The 27,508-nt window shown below is 41.6% G+C and overlaps 1 protein-coding gene across 27 annotated transcripts in view; it reads right to left on the bottom strand.

The window, feature by feature from the left end:
• Positions 1–27,508, bottom strand: part of NRXN3 (neurexin 3) — a 1,481,114-nt gene that overhangs the window by 146,929 nt on the left and 1,306,677 nt on the right. For 17 of the 27 annotated variants that reach the window (XR_007774426.1, XR_007774427.1, XM_050953172.1 and 14 more), the window contains 2 exons: positions 6,140–6,229; positions 699–758 (listed from right to left, as the gene is read on the bottom strand). Coding sequence is in view for 25 of the 27 variants with exons in the window: in XM_050953172.1 (XP_050809129.1) it covers positions 699–758; positions 6,140–6,229 (150 nt within the window). In the remaining 2 variants the exon portion in view is untranslated. The remainder of the gene's footprint in view (positions 1–698; positions 759–6,139; positions 6,230–27,508) is intronic. The other 10 variants (XM_050953180.1, XM_050953188.1, XM_050953197.1 and 7 more) reach the window with 1 other exon arrangement.

Below are 27,508 nucleotides of genomic sequence, written 5' to 3'. Positions count from 1 at the left end.
TGAAAGAGCAAAGTTCTTTGAACAGTTAACAATATAGTAATTAAGGTGACTAATTCTCACAACGCCCCGTGAGGTAGCTCAGTGTTAATCCCATTTTTATAGATGGTGAAGTTGAGGCCTAGATAGATTAAGTGATTTGCCCAAGGTCACACAAGGTGTGTCAGGTATGGATTTCATATCATGCTTGCAGAAGGAATGTACCTATTCAGAATGGATCCCAGAAACAGCTGCCAATTCTCCTAATCCCACAGACCATTCAAGTGACATCCAGACAAAATTGATTCATACATATGGCCCACTTCTCCATGCTGCACTGTGTTGATTAAATTGAAGCCATGATTGTTCTGACCAGTGCAAATGAAATGTTTGTTATCTCACTCTCTGTGTGAGGCTTTGGGGCATGCCAATGGAATCTGCTGAATTAACAGGGAACCAGACTGGCCAGAGCTCAGGAGAGTAATCAAAGCAGAGTCAAAGCAATTATTACTGGACTATTTAATTATGTTTTCCCTCCACCACCCCTTTCTTACAATATGTGCACACATCTCCATCCCTTCCCTCTTCCCTCTCTCACTCATCACTTTTTTCTCTAGTCCAACCTGATAAGTGCAGAATGTAGTAGAGCATAGCCTATAACCCACTGTTCATTCCCTCAAAGCCAGTGGTTAAAGTAGATCAAAATAGGAGGGGGAGCTCACCAATTTTGGTGGTCGTCGTGACGGGTCTTGAAGTCAAGTGGTGATGCGGTGTTGCATCATCTTATGGTGACGGGATGGACCATGGGGAAGAGAATGGGGACAAGAGAAGAAATGTATCTGAAAGGAGTTCCTGTCCCCAAGGAGGGCGCTAGCCAGCCAAGCAAAAGTGTATGTGTATGTGTAATGTATGGAGTTGTGAGGGCGGGGTGCACATCCCTAGTGCTCCCCACCCCCATACCTATAAATATCAACATTTAGACTTGACCAGGATGGAGGATCTGTACTGATGTAAAATCAAAAAATAAAAATGGAGGGAGCATTGCATCTTTTCCCTAGAAAATGTTGAAATATCTGATGCATTTTCCTGCATTTCAGGAGATTTTAACTTACCAGAAGCAAGTTATGTTCCATTAAAATCTCAACAAACATGCACCAAAACCACAGGCCCCCCACCATGTAAACCCAAAGTAGCTTATCCCCTCTCCTATCTCAAAGCATACTGGGTTGCTGTGAGCATCTATCAAAATACAGCCTCTCAAGCCCCCTCTTTGTTTTCAAACACTCCCCTGAGATCTCGTGTAAACAATAATGCACATTTTTGGCATCAAAGATACTGTACAACAGTTTATATTCTTGTGACTTACTGTGTCCCTTGAGTTTTCTTTTCTTCCTTATTTTATGTCACTCCACTCATTCTATTAGTGTTTCAGTTTTCCTATGATTATTTTGTTCCATCTATCACTCTGCTCTGCATCTCCTCTCTGCTCTCCCATACTCTGTCAATTTCCCATTATGTTTCCTCCCATGCTGCCCTTTCCTCCCTCCTCACTCACTTCCATCTGGTGTCACCAGTGCTTAATTTGTGACAGGACTGAGCTTCAGCACCTCTAGCTTTGGCAGTTCATAACCCCAACTCCTCAGGGTTTGCCGCATCAGTTATGAAAGTACAAAAATTGCTTGAGCCCCAGCATCTGTTTCATTACAAATTAAGCAGCACATTCTTCCCGTTACCCTTCCCCTCAGGGGGAGTGCCTGGAGGGATAAAAGAGATGACAGGGCCATTTTGCTACGCTTCAGATATTGTCCTCCTGTAATGGAGGGAGAGTTGATGAGGCACCAGTTGTTTCCATTTCTAACCTCTTTATATGTGCAACAGGGAACCAGTGTCTCCTTTTTCCTCTATCAACCTGGAGGGAAGGTAAGGGGGCTGGTGAGGAGGCAGATCTGGATGTAGTAGAGGTAGATAGGGAACATCACTTCTCTTATCAGGTGTTGCTGTTTCTCCCCTCAGTGGTGGAAGACCCAGCAATTTCCTCAGCCAGTCCCCAGCTCTTCCTGCTGTTCCCATTTCAGATTCCCATGCGCGGTGAGTCCTTGTTGTCACCACAAGTGATGAGAGGTAGCTGAGCTCCCTGAGCCATGAAGATGAAGAGAAGTGGAGTGTTCTCTCTATGCTTTTAGTAGAGGAAGGTAGCTGGACTCCCTGATGCTCTCCTTTTACTTTAACCCATGCCCATAACATCCTTACAACTGTCCAGGATAGCTCCATTTTCTTGTCAGAGACAACGAGTCACCACACTAATGTTGACACATATTCTACCTTCTTCACCACTTCTCAGTTCTCTCTGCCCTCTAATATACCTACCACATGGGCATGGCCCCATGCCAGTAAAATATGAACTTTATTGCGTTTTCCTTTTGAATTCTGAGCTCTTCTAGTCCAAGAGCTGAACACAATGCATGCAGCTACTACTGAACACAGCACTGGTACTAAAGCTATGCTTGCTAAAAGGACAATCACTTGTTGGGTTTATCTATGAAGAGTCATTCCTAACTCACAATTCTGGTGTGAGGTGTCTGTACTTGAATGAGCATAAAGGACGCAAGTGGATGAAATGAAAGAAAAACGTCCAAAAGAAGAAATATGCAGAATTCCAGGGCCACATCAGACATCCTTTCTTCTAGTTTATCTATGGCTTGATTCTGCAATCCTTATTCACACTGAGTAGAACTAACTCTCACAAATTGTCCTTTTGACTCCAAAGGCGTGACTCACCTGAATAAGTAGAACTCAATGTGAGTAAGGGTTGCAGACTTGGATCCTTATTTTCCACCTAGCTCTCTACTTATTAGGCTTTTCTTATTAATAGGGGTGACAGACATATGTTAAGGTTTTCAAATTGTTGCGTAAAACTTTGCACAACTCAAAGTTTTGTGTCTCTGAATTATTTGTTCACTGTTATTTTGATTTCTATGCTCACCAAAAAAATTCGGATGAAGAATTCCCCCCTTTCAGTGTCAGTGAAATCTTAGACGACAGTATTTGTTCCGCAACGCTAAGTCAGAGTTTGGGGGCATTGTTAAAAAGCCTAATTCACATGAGCAGGAACTGCTCATGCAAGTAGGACCATTCAACTCAATGAGATTACTCATATGAGTAAGAATTATTTTTGCGAGCAAGGATTTGCAGGATCAGTCCTTTTGTCGTAGTGCTTGTGGCTACTTCTCTTCCTTACCTGGCCAAACCCTTGAACGCTATCAGGCTCAAATGCATTCTGTTGACCAACTCTGGTCTTGTTATCAATATATGCAGTGAGAAGATTAAGCCCAATTCTCTATTCCTTACTCACATGAATAATCCCAGTGAAGTCAGCTGTATTCAGGTGTTACTATGTCTACTTATGTGAATAAAGTTTGCAAGATAGGGTGCTTTTTATTAGATTTTTAAAATCCAGTTTATAAAACTAAAAATTAAAAAACAATGTAAACATGAATACTTTTCTCCCTGCATTGGTGACACTGGACAGTAGCTTTAACTCTTCTAGTAGATGAACATTCAAAAAGGTTCTCTATTATATTGTTTCTCCAAGAATGAACTATATGATCATTCTGAATAAAGTGACAGTGCAATCAAATCAGCGCTATATCTATGGCAATTTTTAGAAATTCATGCTAATTGAAGATTGTTTAATCTTACCTTATTCATGCCAAGAATTCACACCTTGCAGAGAGCTACTCTGTATGCTGTTTCTTTGATCAATCTATCCATCCATCAATTTATCATGCTGTATTTTGATAGCTATTTACCTTTTCACTCATCTTTACAAGGGCTTCTGACAAACGGCTTTCTGGATACATTAGGAGGTGGATAGATAACCGGGTGGATGACTGAGCGGGTAAGTGAATGGACAAGTGGATGGGTGAATGGTTACTTATTAAATCTTTCCACTAAGTGGTAATCATGTTATTTAAAAGGATACATCCATCTTGGTATGGTGGAACAAAACTATATTCTATCATTGTCACACTGTCGCAGTGCACAATGTCTTTATATTACACCAATTGCCAAGACTCAATTTTCTTTTATGTTAACAAAAACATTCTATATCCTTCTAGCACAAACATGCCCCATGCTTGGAGTTTGCCTGGGTGCTCTGAGACCAACTAGCTTAGACCCCATTGCCCTTTTGTGATTGTCTTTTAACAAAGCATCGTCATCCACAGACTAGCAAACCCCAGGTCAAAACTTCGGGATGGTTTACAAATGAAAATGCCTTGGCATGCTTAAAAGCTCAGACTTGGAGAAGCAAGGGCATAAAATAAAGGACTCAAAGAAAAACCAAAGATTAAGTAAACAAAACAAGGACAGGTTTCTCAAGCACATGAACTGCATCACGGAGTCAGACATGCATCTGTTTTAACAAAAGTGAGGCAATCGTTGTCTTTAGTGTTAAAGGGACTTTATCAATTTGAAATTACTGAAACAAAATTATCCACTTTTTAACGTCAAACTTTAATTTTTTTAATCAGCTTACGCAAATTAACAGGGCAACCCGTTGAGACTCAATGAGCATTTTCTCAACATTACTATCTCATTCTCTCTTTGTTAGTTGGCTCAAATGAAATGTTCTGTAAACCCCCACTGGCTAAGAGACCTAGCCACCTTAATTGACCTCCTCCACTGTTCTTAATGGGTTAATATTGCTCTACAAATATTTTTACTCTAGTCACACATTGCACAGGTAGGGCTCCAATCCTGTGTGGTGGGGAATGCTGTCAGCTCTCATGAAGTCAATGGGAGCTGAATGTGCACAGCACTTTGCAGGATTAGACCCTTCGCATGACAATATTTTAATTGCAGTTAGCAAAGCTCCTCTCGTCCCCAACACAATTCAGGCTGCTGAGAGCAATTTGCTAAACCCCTGAGATAAGGAAGTGCAAAATACAATGTAAAGGGTATTTATCCATCTTACATTATATTGCTTTTCTTCTTTGGAGTATTTTGGTAAGATCTGTAGTCTGAATCAACACAGAAAATGCTAGACTTGAGTCCAACCATCACCCCCTTTTATCAGCAGGAATTTCTTTAAAGGAAACCAGAGAAGATTTGTTCTGCTTTTCCTAAACTTCAGGGCATTGCAACTGTCATAAGTTATTTTTAGCATCACTTTTAGGCTGCAGGGAGGAGATATGATTGTGTCTTAATCTCCAATATATCATCAAGGGCCTGATCCAAAGCCCAATGAAGTCAATGTGACTAATTCCATTGGCTTTAACAGGCTTTGAAATAGGTCTTAAGTGCATGAAATAATTTCCACCCCTCCACAAATTACTGGTATAGAACCTACGCTGTTTTAGACCCCATTTCAGCAAATCCCCTAAGCACATGCTTAAATCTCTGAAGTCAAGGGGAGTCAAGCATGTGCTTATGTGCTTTGATGAACTGGGGCGTATGCCCATACATGGAAATCTATAGGGCTGCTTTGGGTGTAAGTTAGAGAAGAATTTGTCCCATAAATTACTAAAATCAAATAAGAAAAATGTTAAAACTGCACTTTAAAACCCTTCAAGTTTAATATAAAAAGACAGAATAATCTGTCTCTGTCTCCTTTATTTTAGTTTAAATAAAAATGTTAAAAAAATGTTTTCCCTACAACATTTTTTAAAATTGTTAATTAAGTTAAAACAATTAGGAGACATGCAGCTGTAACTGCTAGCCACACTAATGAAAGAAAAATCTTCAACGTCGCAGTTTAACAACTGCGTTTGAAAAAACTTTTAAGAAAACTTTGATAATAAAAATATAGATGTAGTTTAAAAACAAATTAAAACAGGAAGATCATGCAGTGGTTAAATTGCCATAATACATGTTGTTGCATTTTGTTTTGTTTTAAGCGGTTCCTGAATTTTTGCTTGTTTGTTTGTCGTTACTTTTGATAGCAAGCTTAGAATTCCGTCCCTTTAACTTCATTTTAATAGCAATGTATTATAGCATGATTTATCAACATATGGCAGGTGGATGCTGACACAAATTATAATGAAAATTAAAACAGTCATTTATGCAGCAGGCGATTATCATTTAAGAAACATTTATTTACAGGCTTTAAAAATGAGGGTTTAGAATCAAATGGGTTTAAAATGAAACTTTTAACGACTGTTACCTTTTTCTTGCAGCCACTCTTCTACGGGCCGGTTATATTTGAAGGGGATTTTCTGTTTTACCATTTGGAACCGTTCATTATCAGTGTTGCCTTTAAAGTTTAAAACACAGCTTAAAAAAACAATCTGAAAAGTCAATGAAATCATTAAAAAACATCCTAGATTTTTTTTTGTTTTTATGAATTTATTTAATATAAATAAATGTATATATATAGAAAGAGAGCTTTATTTTCTTTAATGAGGTGGAGAAAAGCTATTCACTCATTGTCTGGAATTCTGGAAGGATCGAAGTGTTTAAATCTTAAGAAAAAGATCTCACCACAAATATTCAATTTGCAATGTGAGACACTGGGCAACTTGGTGATGTAAGCTGAAAATTTTGAAAAATGTTATGGTCAGAGTGTAACACTGATGGCAATATATGTGGTACAAGATGTCAATTGCACAGGCATGTAGCCTCAGGTGATGTTCTGGACGCTCTTCAAGTTGGTAGGGGAGAAGGTGGATGGGTGGGTGGGAGGGTGATATATGTGAGGAAGGAGTGGAATATATATGGAAAGAGAGAAAAGGACAGATTTGAGGCAAGAGATGTCAAAAGGACACAGTGGAAACAAACTAAGAGGGCTATAGGATGTCGGAGACAGGAAACATGGGAGGGAAAACAGGAAAGGGAAGGGCATGGCAACCAAACTTCCATAAAGGCTTCTGCCTACTTACCCAAGGCTTGGGCCTGCACCCACTGAAGTCAATGGGAGTTTTGCAACAAGATGGTCCAATGTGGTGTATTTTAGGGTTAGGGTCATAAAGTACAATATAAATAATAAGATGGGCTTAAACTAAACTTTGGATCTGAACTCCCAGAACCCCATGGCTGAGCCCAATCTCCAACACAGGGGAGCAATCAGAGTTTTGCTCATTATTTCTTCTTCTTCTTCTCCAACCACAGACAAACTGTGACTGCCTTTATTTTTGATTTACTGTTTTATTTATGTTAAGACAATTTGATCAAATAAATGGAGTCAAATGGTTCAAGATCAGTCTCTCACACTTTTGTTTAGGGCTGAAATGCACATACAAAGCAAAAGACTTTCATTAAAAAAATATGATAGCAAGCTGGGATCAGAGCTCATCTCACTGAATTAACACCATTGTAAACTGTAGTGCTATTGCTTGCTTGTTTTAAAGAAACCTAAGTCCAGGAATCAGTAACCACCCTCATGCCTTGGGGTGTGTTTGTTTCTAAATGCCACATACCCATCTGTCATATAAGATAAAGAAGGAATCAATTAAAATGACTTCATATGTATTTGTTTATTTCAAATCAGATGCTAGACTCTGGTATGGCAATATAAAAACAGGACATTGAAAAATGTGTGACTAACAGCTGGCAAGATGCCCCACCCACTTAACAGCAGATGCCACCATAAAGGAAGCAGTGACTGTTAAATCACACATGCTCCATATTCCTTCCCGGACATGTGCAGCTTGGAAATCCTAACTGAGTAATGACCTAGCTGCCCTCTGCAGGATAAAATCAGGTAGAAGTGGTTTTCACCAACTACTCTCTGGGAGAGGGGGAGCTACTGTGATAGACATTAACAGGACTTAATCTGACAAAAATTCATGTTTGATATAGTGTAGCAGTAACAGTAAAAGAGATTTATTAAAAAAAATTAGCTGCATTTCCTTAAATTCAGAGGTAAAGCAGAAAACAACTTGGATTTGGTTAACACCTCTGGTCAGAATACTTAACATGCAAAAGTCTGGTTGCTAGGTTGGAGCAAAGGTCAGACTCACAGCCAGCTGGGCATGAAAAAATCTGTTATGGGAAGATAACTGAGTTAATTCCCTACAATGACCCTGGAAAGTCAGCCATTTCTCTTCTTCCCTGAAGGAAGTCCATTGTGGGCAAGTGTCCTTTCACACGACTGCTATGAATATTTCTCTATGGAAGAAACATCCAGTTAAGTAGTGGGCTGACACACAGAGCTCTTTGCTGTATATGCTCCTCTATCCTAGTCTCAGGTGCCTGCCAACTGTGATTGGCTTCTTTGACTAAACTGGAAAGGTAAAATAAAATATTGGAAATGTACTCTATCAATCTTGCTTCATATCACATTAGGAATGTACCATGGTGCCTCAGAATGACTGCAGAGACCGTCAGTAATCTGTATGCATATTCCCTGCACGCCTAAATCATATCAACACCAATAAAGAGTTCAAAAGTCAGTTCTTTACTTTTACGAGCATATCTTCATGAACTGACATCTTAAGCCACATTCAATACTGGGACTGGGAAATGACTTGAGGAAGTGCTGAGAATATATGTATAAGAAACTAAACTAGACAGAAAATATTCAGCAGCAGAATAAGAGTTTTATGTCTTTACATTAATAAACATCTGCTGATTAATACAGTCTGAGGTCATGGTCTTAATGCTTCTTTGTCAATCATGGAAGCCAAGTGTTTCTTCAATTTCTTGTTCTAACAGATAAACTCCTCTTCTGAAAGTCCTCATGCTGATGAGGCAACTCATACTAAGTCAAGGATGGTAAAGTATGGACCCCTGTGGTGAACTGGGGGAAAATGGTCTTGCTGTCCTTGAAAGAATAGCAGCAAAGATGGATGTAGACACAATACACTATGGACACAATTCATTTCTTGGTGTAACATTTCTTATGACCAACTAGTAAGGCATTTTGGTTCTTTATCAGGCCTTTCATCAATGCACTATTCCTTTCTCCCCTACAGAATTTGCTCTGTTAGTAATTATGTTTGTCTTCCTTAAGGGAAATTTGGTTTGCTGCTGCCAGAAAGTTTTCTCTGAGAAAGGACCGAGAGAGTGTACTGAGAGCCTGATACTATATCTATGCTACAGAGGCAATAAGAATTTAGAATGTCAATAGGAGTTGAAGTTAAAATTGTATGATTTGACCAGATATTAATTTGCCAGAATCTGAGGGGTGCAAAGCAATTGCAACTCTCATATGGCTACATCAATTCTGAGATCCTTACATTTTACTGACTCCTTATTAGGGAAAACTCCCATTGACTTAAGTCAGAGCTGACTCAGTTTTTACTCAGGAAACTTTCCAATAAAGACAATGGGCGTTTTCCCAGAATAAGGATTACGGATCTAAGGATTTGGCCCAGTGGTAGTTACAGGTGCTCAGGACCTCTTTCCTTTTGCCCCAACAATAATGTATATTTCTGTTTTGCAGGGAGTGACTGAAAAAAAGGAAGAAAAATTACAAGTCACATGAAATCTCTCTAATGCAGGGCATGTTAGGCTAAGACAATTAGGTCAAGCCAGTGCTGGAAGACTCTACACTGCTACGAAATTTGATTTTACGCTCTCCCACTTGAATCATCTTGTGCTCCAAATATCCTCATCAAGGTGGGAAACTGTTCCAGGAAGAGAGGTTGGCAAAACTCAGGTGTGGAGGAAATGGGAAAGGGTGACAAAATTATAAAGGGTAAACTGGATGAAACTGCTTCTATGATTCAATACTAGACCTTCCTGAAAACCAGAAAGGGCATAACTATTCCCCACCACATATTTAAAGCTTTTTTAAAATCAGGTTTAAGTTTATGTTATTATTATTGTTTTGTTTTGCAGACATAGCCTCCAATAGTAATATATATGTGAAAAATCATACCTTTAAAAGCTATGAAAGTGTGAAGGACATTAGAAAATTCAAAAAGGTTTAAATTAGCACATTAGTACCTGCTCTTAGCATCTATTCATGTTTCTGTTTTTTAAATTATATCTCCTTTATCTCAGACATTAGTAAGAACGGTTTTAAGAACATGTGCATGAGAACGTGTTCATCGACATATCCCCATTTACAAGACTGATTTAAAGAGCATGTTTTCCCTGGTTAAATGCATGGAATATTCAGCACAGTAAGCACCATTACACACTCATAAATCTTCTTAAATTAATATTGATAGAGTTGTGCTTTAAAAAAAATAAATTAATACAGAATTTAATATGAGAGTTTCTATAGAAAGTAACACAGGGTTTTCAACAGGAAATGACCCCATTTGTGATAAGAAGTGACCTCATCAGTCTTCAGGCTATGTCATTGTTTCTCTTCAGATACAGAAATGTTAAGTGATGGTCTCTCATGAGACTTTAGTGCCATCTCTTTCTAGAAACCACATGTACACATCTTCCAACTCCCACAAAACAAGCAACCCTCACTCCTCTCAAACCATCTAGCCACTTTTTTCTTTCTTGAGTCCAGCTCTGATCCAACATTTTCTTTGCAAAAAACACAAAGATGAATGGAAAGATTATAGTTTACTTTAAACAAAAATTAGACTCAATCCTGTAGTCCTTTTGCATTAAGAATTCCAATCCATATGAAAGGACTGCAGGATCCCATTCATTATGAAAAAGTTTTGGTGATTAGTTTTGCTACTTGTGGTCATTTGAATATGAATGGATCTTTTTACCCATAGGATTTATCTGCTTAGCTCTTATTAGTACCAACAGAAATCATCCATTTAAGATACTCTTTTCACTCCCAGCTATCAATCTGCATTATTTTCTGTAACATTTCTACTTTAATTCCATTACAGAAGTCGGCTCCCAGAGAAACATTCCTCCAAGTACTTTTTCTCCTCTCTGATTGCAAAAAATGTACAGCACTGTCATTTCCAGCTAGGTGCAGATTTGGATAAAGCAAATATTTGGATTCCACTGAGGATTTGTATCTAGGACTAACTCTGACGTCAGACCTGACTCTGACTCTTTCAAGTGTTACTGCCTACATGAAATTTGGCTCCAGTTTTCCTCCCAGACTCCCAGAAAGGTTCAGAGTTTCATGTTTAGGGAGGGTAATCACATATCTTTAAAATTCTTCCCATATCTTAATCCCATTTAACCTACAGGATACCTGATGCTTGTACAATGGTCCAGGAAGGGTTGCTGAAAAGTACCCCTAGGTAAAGTAGAATTCTCCTCCCAAACTCCCTCCTGAAAACTGCGAACTAATATTTTGCATGTTCTCTCACGGTTCCTTTAAGAAAACAAACAAGCTTTACCCAGTTTAAGACCATTTCTAAAACAAAATGGGTTCTTGCGTCACTTAAAATAAAACAGCAATTCAGGCACTGACAAATGCTGCTTCTTGGTCCAGCCACCAGTAATGATGATATACTGCTGCTACAGTGAGGAAGAGTGGCTCAAAGGTTCCAGTAAATTGCACTGGGCAGAAAGAAAGCACTTGCTTCCAGGTGGAATATTAATACAAGCTGATATGTTGTCAAGCCCGTGAAGATGCTAATAAGAATACCGTAAGAAAACATTCATCTGCCCTAAATAAATGCCAAAGATGGTTTTATTCAGAGCCTAAGAATAAAGCAGCAACTTTTTCTTCGGTGCTTAGAAGACTAAAAAATGAGACATTTTGGCTAATTAACAGTTATTGCATAGTAATAGTAATAGGGCAAGAAAACTTTCAGAAGTTAGGGCTGCAGATTTCAACTGGATTTACTCATCCCCTTTTCGTGATGTATGAAATTTCAGTAGGAGAAATATAAGTAAATAACCTTCATGACTAAGGCAAAGAGTTCTGATTATTGGTTTTAGGTTCAACCCCTGGTATTTGACCCCATCTATCTACAAGCTTTATATAGCACCTATAACTATGGCATCTAAGTACTGCATGAATCACAGAAACATAGGGCTGGAATAGACCTCACAAAGTCACCAAGTCCAGCTCTCTGCACTGAGGTAAACCTAGACCATCCCTGACAGGTGTTTGTCTAACCTGTTCTTAAAAACCTCCAGTGATGGGGATTCCACAGCCTCCCTGGGAAGTCTATTCCAATACTTAATTACTCCTGCAATTAGACATTTTTTTCCTTATATATAACCTAAATCTCCCTTGCTCCAGATTAAGCTTATTACTTCTTGTCCTACCTTCAGTGGACATGGAGAACAATTGATCACCATCCTCTTTGTAACTGCCCTTAACATATATGAAGAATGTTATCAGGTCCTCTATCAGTCTTCTTAACTCAACACTAAACATGCTCATTATTTTTAACCTTTCCTCATAGGTCAGGTTTTCTAAACCTTTTAGCATTTCTGCTGGTTTCCTCTGGACTCTCTCCAGTTGGTCTTTCCTAAAATGTAGCATCCAGAAGTGGACCCAATATTCCAGCTAGGGCCTCATAGTGCTGAGCAGAACAGGAAAATTACCTCTCATGTCTTACATATGTCACTCCAGTTAATACACCCCAGAATGATATTAGCCTTTTTTGCAACTGCATTAGATTATTGACTCATATTCAATTTCTGATCCACTATAACCACCAAATCTTTCTCAGCAGTACAACCGCCCAGCTAGTTATTCCCCATTTTGTACTTGTGCATTTGATTTTTCCTGTCTGTTGAATATCATCTTGTTGAATTCAGACTAGTTTTCCAATTTGTCAAGGTCATTTTCAATTCTAATCCTGTCCTCCAAAGGGCTTGCAACTCTTCCCAGCTTTGTGTAATCTGCAAATTTTATAAACATTCTCTGCACACCATTATTCAAGTATTTAATGAAAATATTGAATAGTACCAAACCTAGGAGTACACCCTCCAAGTTTCACAGCGAACCATTGATAAGTACTCTTTGAGTATGGTCTTTCAACCAGTTGTGCCTCCACCTTATAGTAATTTCATCTAGGCCACATTTCCCTGGTTTGCTTAACAGAATGTCATGTGGGTCTGCATCAAAAGCCTTACTAGAATCAAAATATATCACATCCCCCTGTCAAAGAAGGAAATTACGTTAGCATGATTTGTACTTGACAAATCCATGCTGACTATTCTGTAGATCCTATTATCCCTTAGGTGTTTACAAACTGATTGTCTGATCATTTATTCCATTATCTTTCCAGGTATCAAAGTTAGGCTGACTCTTCTATAATTTCTGGGGTACCTTTTGATCCCCTTTTTAAACATGGGTAATATGTTTGCCCTTCTCCAGTCCGCCATGAGTTCTCAAAGGTAATTGCTAATGGTTCTGAAATTGCTTCAGCATAAAAGGAGTATAAAAGTCAAAGGGGAAAAGAAGTCATGTTAGACTATCACAGCCAGCATTTAGTTCACATTTAGGGAATAAATTCTCTGTTGGTGTAAACTGGTACAGGTCCATTTGTCCCAAAGACATCCGCAGGGAAGCTCTAGATTCTTCCAGAGCTTGAATGACCTACCTAGGAAGTGACACTGGAATACTCCACTGGGAAGCTAGCATCTTTCACTGGTTCCTAGTGAGGGACATGGTTTACTTTCAATCTCAGAGTGTTTCAGCGCTTTGGTTTGAAGAAGCACGAATGTTGCAGCAGCTTAACCGCATCTGTCTGCAAGGCAACTGAACTTATAAACACACAATCTATTGAACAGTTCCACTTAAACATTTTACTAATAACATGTTTGATTATTACTACTGAAAAGAAGTATAAAATTGTGTTTGCTTGTTCTCACTAAATCTGTTTGCTTACTTTTTGCACCACACAGCTTGGAAAGTAAAACCACATTAGTAGTCAATTTCACTTCTGGGTTTGTTTTTCCTCTCTGTGTTAAATCAGGAATAACATGATTGAAATCAGAATGAGAATCAGGCATTCTGCTTATAAGCAGTTTTATATTTTGATGCACTACAACAGGGATCAGCAACCTTTGGCATGTGGCCCTTCAGGGAGATCTGCTGGTGGGCCGGGCTGGTTTGTTTACCTGCAGCGTCCACAGGTTCAGCTGATCACAGCTCCCACTGGCCACAGTTCGCTGTTCCAGGCCAATGGGCGCTGCGGGAAGCGGCGTAGGCCAAGGAACGGCAAACCGTAGCCAGTCGGAGCTGCAATCGGCTGAACCTGTGGACGCTGCAGGTAAACAAACTGTCCTGGCCCACCAGAGGATTTCCCTGATGGGCTGCGTGCCAAAGGTTGCCGATCCCTGTACTAGCACAATACTGCCGTGATTTAAGTTACACATTGTAGAGGACTTTTTACATTAATAATTTTTAATCAAAATGTAGAAAAAAAAACAAATGGAAAATAATCTCTATCCATAGTAGGTTTTGAACGAATGCCAAACCTAAATGGAAGGTGTGAGCTACATACATGTGGCACAGGATTGCAGCTAAATAAAAGGATTGAGAATCAGGTGACCTGGGTTCTAAATCAGCTTCTGCTACTGAATATCTTGTTTAACAACTTTCCTATGCTTCAGCTTTTCCATATGTAAAATGGGGACACAGCAGGGAGATGTGTGTACTCTTGGGTTTGAGATCCTTTGATGGAACATGCTGAAGAAGAGGAGGCTGTTATCCTTATTTAAGTTTGCTTCAGCTTTTCGGTATTTTTTTTTCTATTTTCACTCAACTCCTTGTTAGAAAAAATTGCAGCTCTTGCTTCTCTGGGTCTCCTTTTCTTTCCTGTCCTCTTCTTTCCCATATCCCTGAATATCCTTGATTTGACCCCCTTCCTTCTGTTCTCACCATTGTCTTTGAGTCCTGCCTTTTCCTTTCATTCCTCTCATTGTGGAGCTTTTTACTGTGAAGAGCTGAACTTCACACTGGGGCTACCTCAACCCAAAGACTTTGGAACAAAAGAAGACAAAGTCTCTATCACATACATACCAGAAATAGGAGAGAACTGGCAGGCAAGACTCCAGTGGCAAAAAAAAAAAAAAAGAAATCTGAAGTTACTCCAACAATCAGGCAAGTGAACTTGTTTCTAAGTTTTCATTGCCTCAGAGGAAGCCTGATTACTACAACTCCCCCTCTACCTTTACTTATACCCTCCGCCGACTTACTTTTCCTGATGCAGCCATTTTCCATCTCTGGGGTATATAAGGTGTACCAATTTAGCTTCCATGGATCAGCTTCAGAGGTGACGTGAGCTTCATGTCAGTAACAGTTGAGTCTAACAATTTCTAAACCTGAATAAATGTATATGCTGTAGGAACCAGTGTAATATTGCATCAGGTCAGACTCCCTTAGGGACACCTTTCAATTTCTCCCTGATTCAAAGACAGGTTAATGGACTTGCAAAGGTTACAAAAGCATTCAGATGGTATTCCAACACTTCTGCATCCTCAATCTAGAACAGGGGTGGGCAAACTACAGCCCGTGGGCCAAATCTGGCCCATCGGACCATTTAATCTGGCCCTCAGCTCCCGCTGGGGAGCGAGGTTGGAGGTTTGCCCTGCTGGGGAGCGGGGTCGGGGGCTTGCCACGCTCTGCGCAGATCCCAAGAAGCAACTGGCATGACCCTGCCTGTTCTCTCCTATTTCTGATATGTGTGTGATAGAGACTTTGTCTTCTTTTGTTCCAAAGTCTTTGGGTTGAGGTAGCCCCAGTGTGAAGTTCAGCTCTTCATAATAAAAAGCTCCACAATGAGAGGAATGAAAGGAAAAGGCAGGACTCAAGCAACCGGCATGACCCTACTCCTACAGAGTACACGGAGATATGGCCAGGCGGCTCTGTGCACTGCCCTGTCCACAGGTGCCACCCCCACAGCTCCCATTGGCCACTGTTCACGACTAATCGGAGCTGCAGCAGTGGCACCTGTGAACGGGGAAGCGCTTAGAGCTGCCTAGCCGTGCCTTGGAACCAGAGAGGGGACGTGCTTCTGGGAGCTGGTTGTGGTAAGCGCCACCTGGAGCCTGCACCCCTGAACCCTCCCACCCCAATTTCCTGCCACACCCCTGATCCCCCTCATGCCCACCGAACCTCTCAATCCCAGCCTAGAGCCCCCTTCTGCACCCCAAACCCCTCATCCCCAGCTCCACCTCAGAGCCTGCAACCCCAGCTGGATCCCTGACCCCCCTCATGTGCCAACAGCCTACCCCATCCCTGATCCCTCTCCTGCCCTCTGAATCACTCTGTTCCAGCCTGGAGCCCTCTTCTGCACCCCAAGCCCCTCAGCCCCAGCCCAGAGCCCTTCCGAACCCTGAACTCTTCATTTTTGGCCCCACCCCAGAGCCCACACCCCCAGCTGGTGCCCGAACCCCCTCCCGAACCCCAACCCATAATTTCGTGAGCATTCATGGTCCACCAGAAAATTTCCATACCCCGATGTGGCCCTCAGGCCAAAAAGTTTGCCTACTCCTGATCTAAAAGCACAGTGGGAGCAACCTGAATGAAAACAGGAATAAGATTAACCAAACTTTCCCAAACCTCCAAAGGAAAGGCTTGGTCTGAGCTTTGTGTGAAGATTTGGGCCAGTTCTCATTTTATATGCTCTGATTCACTTGGATCATATTTCAGTCATCAGCAGTGGAAATATTTTTCATGGGTTTGTGTGCAGATAGTGAAATTGACATTTACTGATAAAAACCCAGTCTTTCCAAACCTAATTGTACAGTGTTGAGTAAACTGATGGTGTTCAGAAAGTAGGTAAATTATGATAATAATAAATATATGTAGTTTGGGTAAATGAAAGGTCAAGTGGGGAAAGGATAACTGTCTACAAACATAAGAAAGGTGCAAACCCCAAGGAAGAGGAGGGATTTTTTATGGTGCTCCACAGAGATATAACTAGAAGCTGTGGTCAGGGGCGGCTCTATGTTTTTTGCATCCCCAAGCACGCCAGTCAGTCAGCCTTCGGCAGTGGTCCTGCAGAAGGTCCGCCCCGGTCAAGCGGATTTGGTTGCGGTTCTGCGGGAGGTCTGCCAGTCTCGCGCCTTTGGCGTACCTGCCGCCGAAACCGCGGGACCCGGTGGACCTCCCACAGAAACATCGTTGAAGGCTGCCTGGCTGCCGCCCTCAGAGCAAGCGGCAGGCCGCCCCCCACAGACTTGCCACCCCAGGCACGCACTTGCAACGCTAGTGCCGGGAGCCACACCTGACTAGAAGCTGTGGTAAAAAAAGTGATGAAAGGAAATTTAAGGTGATTATTGAGAAGCTCTTCCTACCAGTGCAATCTATTAGCCTGCAGAATAGTCTCTTAAGGAAATGTTGGAAGTCCCACTTCTTGAATTATTTAAAACTGGATTGATTGGATAAAGCCTGGAAGAATACAGTGCAGAGCTCTTAGACTGACTGGGGAGTGGACAAAATGTGACTTAACATCCCTTTCCCATCTCTGATTGATAGAAATCTGTGAATTTTGCCCTCCCTCAAAAATCTTTCTCCTCTTTGGAAGAGTGTGGAAATAAGGCAGGAGGATTCAAAACTTCCCTCCAGGAAGCAAGGTCCATGCACTAGATGCAGAGGAACCAGCCCAATCATTATCAAGAAACATTGTGTCAGAAACAAGGTTGGGAGGGTCAGGCGGCTGGAGTTTCTTTTTCCTCCTTTATCCTTTTCAGTGATGTGTTCTCTATGATATGATCAGAATCCTGGTATCTGTAATGTAGGCAAATATTTGCAGCCCTGAACATTTTCACCAGACACAGCAGATCCCCTTCCATGCTACTTGTTTATACATCAGTGCCTCCCCACCACTGTACTCCACTCTTATCCAGCAGAAAGGGGAGGGGAGGGGAGAAGGACAATACCTACCACACAGCAGAACGTGAAGAAGGGGAGTTCTGAAGCTTGATCCACTGATGTTTGTAAAGGATTCTGAAAACTACTACAGATGTTCTATTTTATTGTAGTATTGTGAATACATGGAAGAGGCTTAAAATGCCATCCAATCTGCAGGGGGTACCCTGTTATATAGGGTCAATGCCACTGAATAACATTGAGTTCCCAGGGCAGGGAAAAACCCTCCTTTTGCGCAGGACAGGCTGGAGTTTAAGAGTCAGGAACTAAGACACTTTATAATTTAACATGCTGTAAAATATCAGCTAGTTAATTCCCGCAGGCATCCTATATGGTAAACCTGGATTTTTATCTCCATTTTACAAATAGAGTAACTGAGGCACAAAGTGGTAAATGAACTTGCCCAAAGCGGGACAGCGAGTTATTTGCTAAGTGGACACAAACTCAGAAGTTCCAGTCCCGTTATTAGTCCCCTCATTTCTGGATCCCTTTCTGCAATCCTCCTACTTTTGGCCTAAATCATATGGTTTCCTTTGCATGACTTTGTATTCTCTGCTGCCTTTCTGTGAGGAGAGGGAATGCTGATGTGTCTGATCTGCTTCAATCACTGCAAGTCAGATGTGTCAACCTAGGATTACAGCTGGCACTGTTCTGGCTGCAGGCAGTAAGATCTGGAATGCGCAAAGTTATTGCTCAAGCTGTCAATCCTTCGGTCCAGCTGTTTGTTTTCTCTGTGAGTACATGCACAAGTCCTGGAGTGTTTTTGTCTGTTTTGATAGTGTTTGTCCATGCCTCACTGTGTCTATATAGAAGTGTGTTTGTGCGTGCACATACCATGTAGTCATGTTTATGTATCTTGTGTGTGGGAGAGAAAATACATTGTGATAATTCCGTTTGCCCAGAAAACTAAAAAAGTAGTAACCTGACAGAGAAATGGAGCAATACTAATATCTAGCAGTTCAATGAATTGTGCTGTCTAGCAGAATTCTCTTCTCTCACAACAATCAATTTAGCCTGTTTCTCCATCTTTCTCCAGCACCACATTATGATCATAGCTATGGAGCTGCAAAAGTCATGAGATGATTGAACCAATAACCTTTCATTTCACACAAGCTGAGTAGAAATTTATCCATCAGAACTGTTCTGATGATATCATACATGCTTGGGTAATGGGGAGTTCATATAATCACAGACCAATGGACAGAGAGACATAATAGTTCATTATATACGGAGTTTAGGATAGTCAGGGTTGTACTATACAGTACATGAGCAGCAATAAACTTTCCCTCTAGAATTCTTTGAGAGAGCAACTAATTAGCTGGCATCTAACTACTGTGCCTGGAGAATAATATGGTGATAATTTTTAGGAAAACACACTGGAAAAATAGAAGGAAACAAAAATGACAGCTCTGGTCTCCCAGTGCAGTGAAGCTGCTTCATGCCACAGCATCACTGAATTATAGCCCTAAAGGCAGCATATCTGAGCATGGAAGGAATGTCCCAGTGCAGGGGAATCCTCCAGTAGCGTAGAGCTTGTATCATGGCTCTTATGCAATGCTCTACCTGTTGTTGGCAAGAGAGGGGAGCGGAGACCATAGGCAAGTGAAAAGAAGGGTATCTTTATGCTGCCCAGTTCTCTGGCTGTCATATTTGAAATCTTAGGGCCTTTGGGAGCCAGCATAATTTAGATAATTAGCATGGAACAGAGCAGGCTTAGGACTGGGGAAACATAAAGGTCTCCATCTCCTGAGTTGCATTCTTGCTCCACAGCCAAGGATCTGGAGCAAATGCCTTTCCAGAGGCATTTCCTCTAACGTCTGGAGGAAAGTCAGTTGCAAAAATACCCTAGATCAAGGGACCATGGTTAAGAAAGGACTGAGATGATCTGAGGGTACTTAGGAGGAAGCAGAGAAAAGTTATACATCCTATTACATCGCTGGTAAGCAACAAACTCCCTTTCTTCTTTGGGTGAGGCAACTTGCTTATAATATGGCAGACACTAGCATCCACCAAATTCCAGCTGGAAAGTTGATGGAAGTGTTTCCTTGATTACATCCCATGGGTTATGTAAGGATTGGTGGGACTTGAACCTAGACCCATGAACCATCCAACATCCTCACACTGACAGCCAGCAGCAGCTGTAACCTACCCTTTTCCTGTGACCTACAATCCATATAGGCTGAATGCCACGTGAAGTTCCCTCTCGTGTGATCTCACAGTGGTCTTAGTGATCCCTGATTGGTTCCCTGACCCCATATAAGCCCATGGGGCATACAAGGAAGTGTTTAGGAAACCAAGTGGACCCTTGGCCTGATTCTGTACTCTGGCTTGAGCCTCAACTTGACTCTTGACCCTGATAAAGCTCTGACCCCTGGCTTCAGTTCTCGGACCCCAAGCTCCTGCCACTAACCAGCCTACCTTCACCCAGGATCCTGACAGGTGAACAAATATTAACAGGGAAAGTCAAACAGCATTTGTTTGCCTTCTGGACACAACAGATAATTACTCTGTGGAACACTGTCATAAGATATTATTGAGGCTAAATGTTTAGCAGGATTAGAAAAGTATGCGGATAAGAATATTCACAATTACAACAGATAGGGTACACATGTAAATGGTATATCAAGCCTCATGCTTCAGGACATAAGCCAATCTCTGGCTGCCTGAGCATAGAAAGAAACTTCCCTCATGAGCATGTTAGTGTGTGTTTTTCTAATGTAGTGGCTATTGTATCCTTCTCTGAAGCATCTGGCCACTATCGTAGGTAGGTATCTGGACTAGATGGATAAGTGGATAATCTCCTGGGGCCAGGAAGGAAACTGCCCCACACCCAGCACATTTGGATAGCAAAATCCAGTAAGCCAGATATGTTATGGTCAATTTTTTTCCATTTTTCTCTGACACATCTAGCATTGACCACTAGACTGGATAAATTAAACATTCAGTCTGATACAGCAGGAGGCAGGATACTAGACTCGCTGGACTAACAATCTGATGTAATATGGTAAAACCCTATGCTCCTTTGTGTGGTACCGAGAAGACTGCTGCTCAAGCATGTCTCTGTGTATTTTTTTTCCGTGGCTGTTGCAGAAAAAGTGCTAACACCCCAGTCCCTGCCCATCTCCCTTCCCGTGATGGACTCATTTGCAGTTTGTCTGAAATAAAATGCTCCAGGATTTTATCGAAAATTTCAGTGGGAGGGAAATCCAAGACGTGATGTCAATTGAAGTGTCACAAACTGCATGTGCACTGAGGGTTCCCCAAGATTAGTTCAGCATTTTCAGCATAGGGTGGGGAGAATGGGGACCCAAAGCCTGTTAAATTGCAAAATTACACTACCGGTCAGGTGGTCTGCTGGGCAGAGTTGTACAAGAGCCTGTGTGCACAGGTCTTACGGATTGCAGCTATGTGCACAGCAGGTTCTTGGGTTGTGTGTGCTTGTGATCACATCTGAAGGAGTCAGTGTGCATCTCAGAGAAATCATGTCTCTGTGGTCATTTACACACTGGAGTGATTGTCGATTTGAGCGCTCAGTTGTAGCAGTAGGAAGTAAGTGTGCTGCTCCCTGCTGTAGTGTGAGAGGAGGGCAGGTTTTATATTCCCTTGCTAGGACTAGAAGCCAGGCAAGAATTATTTAAAGGGGAAAAGGAGGTTATTTCGGCTTGATATGCACTAAGCTGGGGTCAAACAGGGCCAGAAGGAACACAAGCAGCTGTGTGGAGACTATCAGCAGTCTACTGCCCATCTTGCACTCAGTGTGTATGTTCAGGACAATTCATTGCCACCTGCGAGTCTACAGATCTGATTTGGTTGCATAATTACAGAAGTGGGGACAGAGCTGAGAAATGCCTATAACTTGACTGTTCCTGCCTGAGTTTATTTGTATAAGAACCAATAATGCTTTGGGTGCACAGTGGGCAGGCTCAAATAGGGCCAATATCCTGTGCCACAGCTTAATGACACCCTAAGCAGCCTCTTATTGTTCAGAAACTCAGCTTTCTGTTATCCTTGGTTCATGTCACATTTTAGCTCACAACTGTAACCATGCAGTGAAGGTTGTCTGAAATGGCAAACAACCTGGAACAATAGCTGAGAGAGGTACAAGCTTCTCTATTCATCTTGTTAATTCTGATGCCCAGTGATTACATTTTAAATGTCAGGATCATCTTATGAAGATGTACACAATCTACTCCAAGAACCAGTCTAGCTTAAGGAATAGCTGGTGCTTTAAAAATCAACTTAGATAACATGTTGTAAGCTAGGCTTTCATGTAACTTTAAAGGTGTTAAACTGACTACGCTGGGTGATGTGTGCTTCAAGTCACATTAGTTAATTAAAATTAAAAATCACCTTTCTTCCCTAGATTTGGCAGACCCACAGCAATAGTGCACATTGACATCTCAAGTGGATGGAGCACATTCTTTGCACAGAGCTCACAAGAGTACCTCTACCTTTTTGCTCCTAATTCAAGAGCTCTACATGGGATCCTGGTGGGGAATCAGGCCAGCATATCTGCTGCTGAAGATGCTATCCTGTATGTGAAATTCTACATATACTTCCTCACTTACCTTCTGCCTTCATTTTCACCCCTCCTGCTGCTGCTAAGTAATGCTGAGCTCCCTTTCCAACCTGTTTGGCTTAAGTTGCCTCCTGCTTAATGCAAAGCTGACAGAAACACAGGCACTTGATCTACCGCCCCTCTCCTATGCTGACTGGAAATATTTGGTGAAGGTAAGAATACACACCTCACCACAGGATGCAATCAGATACTGGATTAGCTTTGAGAGATGAAACCTGGACAGGTAGAAAGAGGTCTGCAAATTTAGCATAATCATTTTTCTCTTTAACACTTTTTGCCTTCTTCATCTCATCATGTACAAAAGTAAGACAGCCACTATACTGCTCCCATGCAGCCACTGAAGAGAAAGAGCACAGTGCAACTTAACAATTGCTCCACATGTCTGTGGAAGAACAAAACATCAAGTACACAAGTAAAATGGTGAAAATTTCCAAGTAAAATTTAATGACAAAATTTCCACAACTTTTCCAAAGCTCCAGACTCTATGCCCAGAACAGTGTGTGCGCACGTGCGCATGAGTCCTGGACTGTTTTTGTCTCTTTTGGTAGTGTCTGTCCACATCTATGTAGGTCTGACGGTATCTATACGGCAGCATGTATGTGTGCACATACCTTGTAGTCATGCTTATGTATCTTGCAGCCTTATAAAAACATTAAACATTTTCTGGCCCCACACTGACAAGCTACAATCAACTCTTGCTTTCATCAACTTGTCATGCTTTAATCATCCCTCTTGGCAGATCTTTCAACATATGTTACAGCGCTGTTTTCAAACTATGCATCTCCAGTGCTGTTTTAATAACCCTGGCTTTTTATATGTTTTAGACACATTACAAGATGAAATAAGTTTGTCAAAGGGATTTTACTTTCTGTCTCCGCTCCATGGAGATAGGAAGCATCTGAAGACTCATTTGAGTCCCACAAAATGAGTGCAATACAAACAATTAAATGCCACAACCAAGTGTATGAAAATAACATCAGGGATCACATACAAATCACAAAGCTAATCAAAATTCAGTTCAGGTCACCTCTTTCTCCTTAACTATGAGGAAATAACTGGGTCTGTGGAGGAGGGGAAAGCAGTGGATGTGTTATTCCTTGACTTTAGCAAAGCTTTTGATATGGTCTCCCACAGTATTCTTGCCAGCAAGTTAAAGAAGTATGGGCTGGATGATTGGTCTATAAGGTGGATAGAAAGCTGGATAGAAAGCGGGCTCAGCGGGTAGTGGTCAACGGCTCCATGTCTAGTTGGCAGCCGATTTCAAGTGGAGTGCCCCAAGGGTCAGTCCTGGGGCCGGTTTTGTTCAATATCTTCATTAATGATCTGGAGGATGGCGTGGACCGCACTCTCAGCAAGTTTGCAGATGACACTAAACTTGGAAGATTGGTAGATACGCTGGAGGGTAGGGACAGGATACAGAGGGACCTAGATAAATTAGAGGACTGGTCTAAAAGAAACCTGATGAGGTTCAACAAGGACAAGTGCAGAGTCCTGCATTTAGGACAGAAGAATCCCATTCAGTGTTACAGACTAGGGACCGAATGGCTAGGAAGCAGTTCTGCAGAAAAGGACTTAGAGGTTATAGTGGACGAGAAGCTGGATATGAGTCAACAGTGTGCCATTGTTGCCAAGAAGGCGAACGGCATTTTGGGCTGTATAAGTAGGGGCATTGCCAGCAGATCGAGGGATGTGATCATTCCCCTCTATTCGACGTTGGTGAGGCCTCATCTGGAGTACTGTGTCCAGTTTTGGGCCCCACACTACAAGAAGGATGTGGAAAAATTGGAAAGAGTACAGCGAAGGGCAACAAAAATGATTAGGGGGCTGGAGGACATGACTTATGAGGAGAGGCTGAGGGAACTGGGATTGTTTAGTCTGCAGAAGAGAAGAATAAAGGGGGATTTGATAGCTGCTTTCAACTACCTGAAAGGGGGTTCCAAAGAGGACGGATCTAGGCTGTTCTCAGTAGTGCCTGATGACAGAACAAGCAGTAATAGTCTCAAGTTGCAGTGGGGGAGGTTCAGGTTGGATATTAGGAAATCTTTTTCACTCAGAGAGTGGTGAAGCACTGGAATGGGTTACCTAGAGAGATGGTGGAATCTCCTTCCTTAGAGGTTTTTAAGGTCAGGCTTAACAAAGCCCTGGCTGGGATGATTTAGTTGGGAATTGGTCCTGCTTTGAGCAGGGGGTTGGACTAGATGACCTCCTGAGGTCCCTTCCAACTCTGATATTCTATGAACTCACCACCCACTAACAGGGGCATTTAGTAAAGAAAATATTAAGACCATGATGGGGTTTGGCCAGTACCCAGTATCCTCAAGATAACTCTCCAACTCTTGAAAAATAAAATAAAAAATTAAAAATTGGAAAAAAAAATTGCCAGAGGCTCTCTTAATGACTGAGTGGTCAAGACCTCAGTTTTAGGTCTAATTAAATGGATGGTATTCTCTAGTAATACATACTATGCAGCAGTATAGGATGCAGTACAAATGTAGATGAAAGAGCATCTCTTAGTAAATCACACACACCATTTAGTAGAGTTCCTGAGTTTTCCTTGGGGGTCTCCCATCCAAGTACTGGCTAACCCAACAGTACTGAAATTATGAGAGCTAGCAAAATCACAACCTATCAGTTTGTGCCTGCAACATGAAGGCACATGTTAGATGAGAAAAGAACAGAGCAGTTTGCCTCAAATCCTCCATGGTTAACTGTTGGACCATCCAAATCTATTTCCCTCTTCCCTGGTGGTGAGGAATTCAAAATGCTTTATAATTATGAAGTCCCACAAATTCCCTATTTGACAGGGAAACCTAAAGGTGAGCTAACTTGCTCAAGGTCACAGAGTGAGTAAGTGTCATGGCAGGTAGTAGAATACAGGAGTATTCCTGACTCAGTCCCCTGCTCTGACTTTTGGGGTCATATTACCTCACCATATTTAACATAGGGCATTTATAACAGAGAAGGTGATTGTCATCTTTGAAGATCTCCTGTTGGGGAGGTGGGCTGGGGATTACAATCCAAAACCAGCAGTCATGCCTAGGAGCTGTTGCACATGCCTTCCTGCCACCCTCAGTCCCAAAGGTATCCTTGCTAAATCTTTTCTTTAGTAACTAAAACAACTTCTGCATTATCTGATGAAATTCCTCATCATAATAACAAGCTCTTCTATGTTTTGTGTAATTCCTTTACAAATAACCTTGAGTCGTGCACATGTCCTCTTACTATCTCAGGAGAGAATCTCACTTCTCCACCCCCCTTCTTCTCCCTACCTCCAAACAAAAATTTGCTTGCTGTCTTCTGGGTGGTTATGTTTAATCTCAGGATTAGAGAGAAGCCCGTGGTTTGCCTTGAACATCTTATCAGCTTCCAAGAGACATTTACGGGAAGAGAAAGACACTGGTTTTGATAGCAGTAATTGTATTTAGCTTGTAAGATACAAGGCTATTTATCTCATGGCTGTGAAATCACAGAGGGGGAAAAAGAAAATGCTGGCGGATAAAAACTAAATAAAACCAAGAAAAGAAGAAAAGAAACAACCCTCTCACGGCCGTCAAGTGCAGGGGTGGGGTGAGGAATGGACTTTTCGTTTAATCAGGTTCATGTTACTTGGGAAAGGAGAAAGTAGAGAGAAGGGTGGAAGGGCAAGGAGTGGAGCAAGAAATTATCTGTTTTAAAGCAAACAGGTAGCAAAGGCAATTATAGAGGTGTATGGTCCAATTTTCAGAGGTGCTGAGTACTGATAATTCCCATTATCCCAATGGGAGTTGCAGATGCTAAGTACCTCTGAAAGTCAGACCATTACCAGGCCCCCAAAAGCTTATAGAGAGAAGGTGGGTAAGGTAATATCTCCTACTGGAGCAGCTTCTATTGGTCTTCTTCCTGAAGAAGAGCCCTACGTAAGCTTGAAAGTATGTCTCTCTCACAAATAGAAACTGATCCAATAAAAATCTTACACACCTTGCCTCTTTAATATCTTGGCAACAACATGGCTATAACCACACTGTAGACAAAAGTTTGGCACTCTTATTCCTGCACCTGAAAGGCCTTGTACAGTGCCTCAAGCTCACTGCATCCAGGCCCTCCTGGGCCTACTCCAGCAAACAGGTTTTTGAAGTATGTGATGTCCTTTGAGAATACCCCACTGTTAAAAGTAGACAGTTAAATCCCAGGAACCGACTGGAAAAATGGTCCAGCAGATCATAACTCCTATTGTGGCTCAGAAGGACAGAGATGATCCTGTCCCATCCCTATCAGTCTACATTTCTAAAGCACCTACAAGTGAAGTAAATGTGTCCCAGAGCATTTAAGCCTTTATAGACTGTAATGAATATTCTAACTGGCACCCTAAAGTGAACAGGCAACCAGTACAGGGAACTGTTAGAACCCATAATGGCTCAACCCACTCAAGAGATAAGCATTAGCACTAGCTGAATCTTCTCAATGGTCTTCAAGTGGTAGGCCCAAGAAGTGCACACAGCAGTCATCCAGCCTAGAAGTTACAAAGCGGCAGGTCATTTTGAACAGGAGAGTTACAAGACAGAACCCTGCCTGTGTCAATGGTGTCAAAAGCTGGTGACAAGTCTAATAAAATCATCACGGATATTTTGTCCATGGCCACCAACTTTAGACAATAATATCTTCTCCACACTAGAACTAGAAAGACGGAGGTCCAGGATGCCTATTAAATCCATCTATGTCAGTAGCTGCTACCAAACAAACTTCTCAGTAACTTTTCTCCAGAATGGGAGACGACAAAACAGGTGGTAATTGACAAGAAGGCGAATATCAAGAGAGAGAGTCTTGAGCAAGAGTCACCACTTATTTAAGAGGATCTTTAAAATCTTTGTCAATAATGGGCCAAAACTTTCCCTTCATCATTCACAAAGGCCAATCGTCCAGCTTGTGGGTAATGGGACACAGCTGAACCATGAGATCTAAGGGATCACTGAGGAAAACTAGACAGAGTTCCTCCTGCTCTCATATCTCCATGATGCTGACTAACGCATCCCAGAACTGAGCCTTTCTTTCATCAAAATAGATGGAAAATTCCTCACAGCAAGGTACGCTTGACTTCACATCAGAATTTCATACCAGGCCTGCCTATCATGCCAACCAGTGTTGCTGGATAGCATTTTCCTCATGCCATGGAAGAGGGAAAAGAATAACTACTGTATCTCTATCACAGCCTAAGAATGCATGACATCTCTACACTGTGATATATCTGTGTGAGTTTTCTACCACTAGCTCTCTAGCCTCCTCTCTTGAAGCTTTGTCAGTCGTAAGTCATCTGCACTCCA

The sequence above is a fragment of the Gopherus flavomarginatus genome, chromosome 5 (assembly GCF_025201925.1).
Source record: "Gopherus flavomarginatus isolate rGopFla2 chromosome 5, rGopFla2.mat.asm, whole genome shotgun sequence".
Lineage (NCBI taxonomy): Eukaryota > Metazoa > Chordata > Testudines > Testudinidae > Gopherus > Gopherus flavomarginatus.
Note: the sequence above shows the minus strand (reverse complement) of the source record. Positions and strands in the feature narration are given on the sequence as shown.